Source organism: Magnolia sinica, chromosome 9, assembly GCF_029962835.1.
Source record: "Magnolia sinica isolate HGM2019 chromosome 9, MsV1, whole genome shotgun sequence".
Lineage (NCBI taxonomy): Eukaryota > Viridiplantae > Streptophyta > Magnoliopsida > Magnoliales > Magnoliaceae > Magnolia > Magnolia sinica.
Genome location: NC_080581.1, coordinates 59,085,492 through 59,095,281, shown reverse-complemented (window position 1 = coordinate 59,095,281; position 9,790 = coordinate 59,085,492). Strand labels below are relative to the sequence as shown.

Genomic DNA, 9,790 nt, shown 5'->3' with positions numbered 1-9,790 from the left:
TAAGTGGGTCACACAAGAGGAAACAATAGAGATTCAATGAGCACCCTTGAAACATTCTTTTCATAAAAGTTTTGTATGGGGCCATTTGTTTTTTCAGTTTTCACTTCATCCCAATGGGAAATTGGGAATGACCTTACAAACGATTTGGATGGCATATAAACATCAAGGTGGAGCCTAAGGAAGGTTTCAATGGTATCCATTTCTTTCCCCAATTTTTTCCTCTGTATGACCCACTTGAGTTTTGAATCCACCTCACATTTTTTATGACAGAATCTAAAATGAGCCAGCAAAATAGATAGACGGAGTGGATTTCTCACAAACATCATAGTGGGCCCCACTCAACATCCTTTTTCAGGAACTTCCGATCCAAAGTGGCAGGAAATCCGCGTCCCTTTTCAACATGTTTACAAGTAGTTCCTGTGCTGGGACGCTTGGTCGAGAGCCCATCATGAATAATCATGACTTTTTCTGAAAATTCCTTCTTTTTTTTTTTTCCAGATTATTTTAAGATATGAGACGAAAAAATCAGTTGAATCCAAAACAAGTTTCCTACCGATAAACCTTCTCGGCTCCACCTTGATGTTTATATGCCATGTAAACCGTTTACAAGGTCATTCCCACTGAATGTCCTGTTTCTTCTCGTGCAGCGCACTTGAGTCTTGGATCCACTTGTTTTATTGTTTCATGTCCTAAAATGATATGGGAAAACAGATGGATGGGGTGGATTTTTCAGAAACATCATGATGGTCCCCACCTAGCATCTCAGCGCAGGAACTTCCTGCGAAAATCCACGCAGTCCAATAGACAATCTGGACCACGCACTAGGTACTAACAACTCTTCATTGGCCACCATGGAAAAATTACATGGATCAGAGGATCTCAACCATCTAACGCTTGCCTTCTTTCTCAGAACTGTCAGAGTCCAATCCATCAAGTGGGATGGTTATGAGCGTAAAACCGAAATAATACGTTGAACATGGTATCCATGGTGTTCCCGCCAAAATCGACGGTTCATATTAGTGATTAGACCTTCTGTTGTGAGTTATCCAAATCATCTATTGTTAGGGCATGGATCAGATGCAATAGATGATCCAATTGGTGTGATTTTTTTATTTTTAAGACACATGTACAACGGACTCGGATTGTAGTGCAGAACACAGCACGGACGTTGGTACTGTGTATATGTGGTGAAACTCTGTGGGCTCCACAATTATGTATGTGTTTTATCCATGCCATCCATTCATTTTTCCACATCATTCTAAGGTCATGAGCCCAAAACTAAGACAGATTCATAGCTCAAAGTGGACCACACCACAGGAAACAGGGGATTGAACTCTTACCATTGAAAACTTCTTGTGGGCCACAGAAGTTTTGGATCAAGCTGGTATTTGTGTTTTCCTTTGGTCCATCTCTGCATGACCTCATGAACATGTTGGATGGCAAATAAACATCATGGTGGGCCCTAGGAAAGTTTCAACGGTGGGCATTGGTATGTCACCAAATACTAGGATGCATTTAAAGCCAGATAAGCATGGCTGCACCCAAGCATTCCTGAATTTCATAATACATTGGAATTTTAGACCATCGCAGAGGACTCACATGGCCCACAGCTTCCTTCTGACTGCGCCTTGATCTCACAAACACATGAAATACACATTTAGAGAATGAAAATGGATTAAAAGGTAAGAAAGTTAAAGGTATGTTGGCTACCCAAATTGTCTTGTGTGAGCCCCAATACACAAGACAACCATCTATGATTGACCAACTGTTTATCTCAGCCTCACTTTAGATGGGCCATGATGCATGCACCGCGTTAATCTAAGACTGCTAACCATCCAGTAGCTAAACCTGCCAAGCAGCAGGTGGAAATGGCTACAGATTTTTTTTTTTGAAATTTTATTTATTATTTTTTTAATGAAATATGAATAAATAAATCTAGATTGCTAGATATATAAATAATCTCCATTCACAATTTTCCATGTAGCTTCATAAGTATGAGATCTCAGGAAATTATAACCACCCATGAGGAAGAACCTCTTACCCTGCCAGCACCCAAGTCACCTAATCTAAGCCTTTACTGGCAAAGCTGGCAGAACTCGTACCCACCCCATCCATGCAAGAATTAACACAAAGCGTGAAGGTAATGCAAGAAATGATGCACCGTCTCTTGTAAGACAAAGTTGTGTAGAGCACACATGCTCTTATGCCTAATGCTTAAGTCAGTTCTTCTGTGCCTTGGCACCTTCCAATTTTCACTCTTCCCCTAACATCCAATCCCATTCTTCCTCTACAATCAGGATCCGTACAAAACTCCTTACATACCCACAAGGTGGGAGCTTTCTCCCTGCCCAACTTCCCACAGCTAGTAGCTCTTTCGAGCAAGCAGGAGTCATTTCTAGCAGCAGTTTCTCACAACCAGGAATCCCTGACAAAATTCAATATATTATACTCCTTTCACCTCACCTAGGAACTGGCTTCGACGAGAAACAAATTCCCTAATTGGGAAGCTCCGGGACCAAGGACCTCCCATGAGAATGGCATGGCACGCCAGAAGGTTCCTGCTATTGTCTCTTTCTTCTTCTCGATTATGGTCCCTCAGAGGACCATGAGCTGAATCTGTAGCTACTCTGGAGTTGTCTCCAGGAGGCTCTCTCAAATAACTTCTCCTAGAAGCCCACGAGAGCTAAATCCATAGCTACTCTAGAGTTGTCTCAAGGAGGCTCTCTTGAACTTCTGCTACAAACCCTTGAGACATTCCTCCTTTACTCTTGCAAATCAGTATGGGACAAGTCTCTCCCCTTTTCATCTTTATAAACTTCTAATTCCTCTCATAAAGAATCACCTCGCAAAACTACTCTCGCCAACAATTTTTGCCTGAGCCATCACAACTCATGAAACCCCTCTCGCATGGCTTGTTTACATTTTTATTTTATTTATTTTTACATAGAATTTCAATATTGTTAATATTTTTCAAATCAGCTTGATGTTTGCATGGTAGCCCATGAATGTGTTGGACCTAATACACGACTAATCTATCTTTGCTTTATTATTTAACAATAACTAAATATATAGAAAAACCTAAGATTTGGATATCTAAAATCTAGGATATATCCAAAAGACAACAATTAACACAAAATATCATCCACTCTAATCTAATCCCTCCCACTGATCTTATCTATCTGGCAATTTATCTCTGTTTTAATTTGTTTTATTTTCAAACCCTGCAAGCTTTTTTTTAAAAAGTAAAAATAAATAAATCAAATACTACACACAGGTATGTTATGGAGAGAAGAGAACAATATGCAACTCATTCACATTATTTCCCTTGTTATGGTCCATTCGAGCCCCCCAGTCAAGCTAAGTCATTCACATCGACGTAATAGGTGTTACCTGGTCATTAAGGTTGGCCTCAAAGATATAATAAATGTGTATTATATGCTCTGCCATCAGATAATCTCCAATGCACCTTATCTATACACCAGTATATATAGCCAGCAAAGTATTTTGTCTACTATATATACATATAACGCACATTTTTTGCCCATGCAATTAATTTTAAGTTCGTTGTGACCTTTGAAATTCTACAAGGGGGCCCAAGGATACCACCAAATAAGTTACTTTTTTCTACTTATGGCAGTAGATAAGTTAACTAATTTGGGATAAGTTTGGTTTATGTCAATGATAAGTAGCTTTTTTTAAAATTTAAAATTACTTAATCACTTCAGTTTGATAAGTAGAAATCAGGGTAAGCTACTTGAGGCATAAGTAGCTTATCTTAAGTAACTTACTATCCAAATGGCCCCTAAATGAGATTTTTTTCTCTTTCTTTTCAATATAGATCAATGGCATTTGCAAATCATCGTGTTTATTAACAAACAGATGGCTTGGATTTAGTGAAATTCTACAGGACATTAAATATAGATTTTATTTTTTATTTTTTCTTTTCAATATAGATCAATGGTAATCGCAAATCAGCGTGCTTATTAACAGATGGCTTGGATTTCACCTGCTCCCACCAGTCTTTGCGTTTGCTTGTGTAGGCCCATTTTATCCATTCCTATACTGCTCCCACCTGTCTTTGGGTTTGCTTGTGCAGGCTGCTGCTTCCTCCAACTCTCCCTACCCCATGCTTAAGTTTCCTAAGTAAAGCTGGTCCCTATGGAGCAGCAATCCGAACAATGATATGGGCCCCCACTGCAATGGTCCATGCCATGCCATCTTGGACATCATTTGCATTCATGGATTGAGATCCCTTGCTCACATTACTGGGTTGCAATTTCTGTGAAGTTCATCTTTATCCTAAGAAGCACGCTGCAAAAATCTCTACCCCAAGTTACCACCAAACCAAGTGGACCTCGTGCATCTCCAACAAGAAACAATCAAATAATAAAGCAATAGACTGCATGAGGTTTAATGTCTAATTGATCATTTTCCACAACAACAACAACAACAACAACAACAACAAAAAAAAAAAAAACCAGATCCAATGGATCTCTTCATTACAGTATGCTCACCTAAAAACTGTGGCTTTGCATAATTCGATCACATTCATCAAAAAAAAGAACTTTATGCCAAAAATTCCTAACAAAAATCATAGCCAAACTTCAATTTAGCGTGAGCATTCCATACCTATGCTAAATGTCAGATGTAGGTTTGCATGATTGAACCAGCAGTTCTCTTAGAGGTTCAGAAAATATATTAAAAAATGCCAATGCAACCTCTGAATGGCTTCTTTTCTCATTGGGGCCCATATTAATGGGATTGAGAAACAACTTACCCCCCTGCGCAGCTCCAACCAACCAATTTCCAAGTTACCAAAAGACCTGCAAAAAGAAACCTAAGTAGTTTGGCTGCTTAGATATATGCATATGCATCCACAGAGCAGCTGAACTTCAAGTCCTTAGATCTTCGGACATAGCTGAAGGTATGCAATGTGTTGTAAGGATATCTAGCGTCGCAGCCTTCGCAGTTTCTGTCTGGAGGACAACTATCTGCGGATGAGCAAAGGGAACTCTACCAGTTAGCTTACAAGTGTCCTGTGTTACGTAGAAACTTCAAACTGGTTACTGTCTTCACATTCCTCACTCATCTTTAAGATGGTGTACACACACACACACACACACACACACAGAGACAGTAAGAGAGAGAGAGAGAGAGAGAGAGAGAGAGAGAGACCTGTTGATACTCCAGATCAAACTGTAAAAACTCATCGCTACAGCTCTCTACCATGCTTGCCAATCCCTTCAAATTCTTGACAGGTTTGCTGTTGAAAGCAAGAACCTACACACAAGAATGAGACGGTTCTCAGGAACTGAAATGCTATGAATGTCAAAGTAAGAAGTTTATCACCATACAGCTTCAAAGGGCTGCTCCTGACCTGAGTGTTGACAATGTCTTCATAACCAATATTAATATCTGCAACGAGAACCTACAAAGCGACAAAGAAAAGACTTCTAAGTTCCGAGGATCCACTGGATGCTTACTACCATACCAAGCCACATCTAAATGAAGACTACGTCGTCAGTAATGTCATGGAAAAAGGAACCTGAGAAACCACCACAAGTTGCTCATCAACGGATTGTGCCATGGAGTGCAAATGCTTGTCCAACAGCTTCACAGGTGCCTCATATTCATATTCCTTTCCGTACTGTGTTTGAAATGAAAGGTAAGAAACTCAGGTCACACCAAGCAACAACAACACATGAATTTTACACATCTGACAATTATAATACATTTTGGTAAGCAAAAACAATGACGAAAAGGCAAACAATTTGCAAGGACACATGTGACAGCCATGACTGCCTAATACGATTGACATTCAGCTCATGCCTGGTATGATAACCATGCTCATCAATATATGAGTCACAATTTGTTTCCCTCAAATTTTATTCATCGCCTTTTTTAGGAAATCAGTGTCAACTGTATAGAAAGTTCAATTATGAAACCACAGAACTGCATTTAAAAAAGATTTTTTTAATTTAAAATAAAAAAGAAGAGGAAGAGGTTGATTTATCAGACAAGCAAACACCAAAATCAACAGTACTAGGTTTTTTTTTTTGTTTTATTTTTTTAAAAAGCAATTTACACAAGGAAAAGCATGAATGCAATCACACCCACAAGTGCAACTGCGTTGCCTACATATACTGAAGGTGGAAAGGTGGCAGCTAACGGGCTCAGAATTTGTTATCAATTTAACTTATTGCAATGATACTGTTTTAACCCAGCACACCCCAAATTGTTCATGTGCCATTTAGGGACATCCCGACATTTTTTCTTTTCTTGTGTACACAACACATGGAACCCTAAGACCCGATTGGCTGAACCACAGGCCCACCGGTGATTTGCGTGGCCCCAATTGTTTTGTCCCTTGAGGCTTGGAAGATCACACACCAACAGATCAGTTTCTAGTGCCCCATGGTCATCATCATCCATAGTGTTGTCCTCCTTATTTGGGGTCAGCTTTACAAAACCTACTCCACTCATTTCCATGTAAGGCCTCACACTAGGTAACTGGGCAAGCCTTCATATCCCTTCTCACTGCCTCGATCCAAATCCTTTTAGGTCTTCCTCTTATTCAATTTTGAAGCCAACCCTAATCAATGTTCCTCTCCTCACCGGTGCCATTTTGGTCCTTGCCGCACATGAATGAACCATAACAGTTTGCTTGCCATCATTTTTAGGCTGCTCCAATGACCTCACATGACCATACCAACATCCAAATTTCTAAAACACTCAAGCTCTACTGATGTTGACTTCTAAAAGTCCAAGACCACCATACATAACATAACCAGTTTGATGAAGGTTTATAAAATTGTCCCCTAAGTTTCATAAGGATATGCAGCTATCACACAACACCGCAAAGGTGCATATATACTTCATTGACCCAGCTCCAATTCTATTCAAAACATCCTCATCAACCTTCCCATTCTTAGCGAGAAAGCGACTGAAGATAACGAAATAAATCGCTTTGAAAAATCTCTTGACCATCATTTTTAACTGAAAAGCTCTCCCCAGAAACCATAAATAATTACTTTCACGTATAGCAATGGATATGTTTAAATCCGCCTCATAGAAACACAAGCCAGTCCCAAACACAGGTAAAGGATGGGTTTGTTGCCAGGAGGGTAACCAGTAATCAATACTCCCAAGAGATCATGGAAATTCATATTCCAAATCTCTTGGCAAAATGAGACAGAACCAAACCCAAAAAGCTGGGACAAAGTTATGATTATGACGAGGATGATTATCAAAAGACCAATGAATCATTTATGAAATAAAAGGCTCAGGTGAAATCATGAATGCTTGAAAATATTCTATCATAAAGTGAAATGGAGTGTCCAGTTCCTGGTTAGCTCTAAGAACCATGAATTGTCAGGTTTCAGCTAATCACCTGTGAATGGCATGTTGGCAAGGGTACTTATGGTCGGAAATGGTTGATTTAACCATTTTAAAGTTTTTTATGTTGTATGTCTCTTGCCAGATTGTGGCGCTGACAAGAGCATGGACCACAATCAACCTTCTACTTGACATGAACAACATTGCACAAACACATTGCATTTTTGCACTGACTTGTTAGCTTGTCTCTGCATTATCTCAGGGTATCTTGTGACTAGCCCTTCTAGTGTACCCCAAAGGTTATTTTAATCTTTTAACTATAGATAAAACTCAATAGGAAGTTAACTTTCCAATATCTAAATCTAAGATTCATTAAAGCTACTATGAGGACCCAAGTTTTTGTTCCGCTTTGTTACATATAAAATTGATGGAAGGCAATTTTCACTGTGTCCATGTTTTAACATTACATTAGAATTACAGTAAGGACTGAAGCTTCTTTTCTTTCCCGAGTTCGCCACAGACGTAAGATTATTGATGGGTAGTGATTTCTCTGTTCTCTAAATCTAGGAATACAACACAATATTAGGACAGCTACAATAACACTTCATTCTGCAGCAGCACCCTAAGACTTGTCCCCTGGGTACTTCGACTCTGGATACTTTAAGAGATCATCCAATGTATCAAAGACCTTCAGTTACCACTCATGTGTATTTCATATATCCCACACTAGGCATGAAAGTAAGTGTAACACCCCATACTTTTCAGTACTCTGGTATTACCATTTAAATCAAGTTTATCATGAGCATGTGCGAGAAGAGAACACATATAACCTATAACTTACACATTGCTTGATTAATCACGATTCACCATCTTAACAACCTAATGTTGACCACACAACTACCTATCTGATTTGATATCAATAAGCCCTTGATTGATCATTGACTTCTCAATGTAGGATTACATCATCAATGATTATTCAACCCATGATCTAAATTTACCCTGTCGAGACTTGTAAGATCACACCTAAACACTTCAAAGCGATCAAATCCCAAAGACGAGCCAATCCCTCAACTTTGCCCTAAATTGGTGTGTACAATCATTCAACGTAATCATGAAGTTAGACCAATTGTATAATCGATTCCATATCAATTCATATACTCAATCATATATTGATCCAACTGTAAAAAGAGACTCCTTGTAGACATTTAAAGGTGATCTAACCATTAACTTTCATCTGAACATCCTTGAGGAACCCTAGGTCTTTTATTCATGAACTTAAGCTAATTCAACCATTGAATTAGGAGAGCAACTATCAAAAATTGAGATCAGTCATGCACTTTCTATTAAGAATACCTTCACAATCCGACTGTTTGTCAGAAGATTTGATCATACATATATGCAAGGACAACCTCAAAGAACCCTACAAATCCTTAATTTAAGATTTCAATATCAATCAACCATTGATCTCGAAACCCAGCTCCTTGTGACCATTCGATCAAGATAACTAGTTCGAATTCAATGCTAGTTAATCCGAACTGCACACCGAGATGGTGGCTAGATAGTGAGACTACCGGATAAGCCACAACTCAACCCTAGATGGCCACCCACTGAGCCAAACCGCTCATCAGATCAAACTACAAGGAGGTTTCAACTGTATGCAATTTCAAACGCATCTAATGATTTTGCAAACCACCTAAGTTTTAGATCAACCTCATTCTCATACCCATGGGCCAAATCAGGCAGGAAAAACAGATGGACAGAAGGGATTTCATTAAACATCAATGTCGGCCCCACACCACTGTGTATACACCAGAGGCGGTGCACCAGCATTACACTGAACCACACAACCGGGTCAACTAGATGTTGACCCGATGAATTCCGAAAGAGGAAGGAATTCTTCCTCCTTTTGTTTTACTGTCGTGGTAATGTTTTAAACAGACAGCATCCGCTTGGGATTTTTGTGGCCCACCATCATGGACAAACTCGGATGATCAGAACCATCCATCATTTAGTCCATGAAATTTCGTCAAAACCCAAAACTTCTGCACGTTGTTGCACACGTATGAGCGCACAATGTTGAGAGCAAGTGGCTGGCACGTGAGCGAGGATGCGAACAGGAAGCGTGCATTCGATCTAGATTTGGCCCACCATTTCAGCTTGTATCAGTGATCTGAACCGTCCATCATTCAGAGAAGTTGATTTTGACCTACACCCAATAGATCACGCACATTGGAACTCACATGCATGCGAACTATCTTAGGTGCAATTGCAAATGGAGTAGCGCATAGTTGAAAATTTTCGAAAACGGAATTTTCCGCTTCTCCTTGCCACTCTGGCAATCTGTGTGAGTCTAGCTCTCAAAACCTCGGCCCTCCGTTTTGAAAGATCCTAGCCACTCATTCCATTCTCTCAGATTAGGGTTTCTTGTGGAAAACTGATGCAAAGAGCTCCTTGC

General features: G+C 39.6%; 1 protein-coding gene across 1 annotated transcript in view; it reads right to left on the bottom strand.

The window, feature by feature from the left end:
• Nucleotides 1-4,473: 4,473 nt before the first annotated feature.
• LOC131255482 (protease Do-like 9) overlaps nt 4,474-9,790 on the bottom strand; it is a 35,053-nt gene continuing 29,736 nt past the window's right edge. The window contains exons 6-9 of the mRNA XM_058256218.1: nt 5,546-5,647; nt 5,378-5,428; nt 5,176-5,280; nt 4,474-4,991 (exon numbers count right to left, since the gene is read on the bottom strand). Of these exons, the coding sequence (XP_058112201.1) occupies nt 4,893-4,991; nt 5,176-5,280; nt 5,378-5,428; nt 5,546-5,647 (357 nt within the window). The 3' untranslated portion in view covers nt 4,474-4,892. The remainder of the gene's footprint in view (nt 4,992-5,175; nt 5,281-5,377; nt 5,429-5,545; nt 5,648-9,790) is intronic.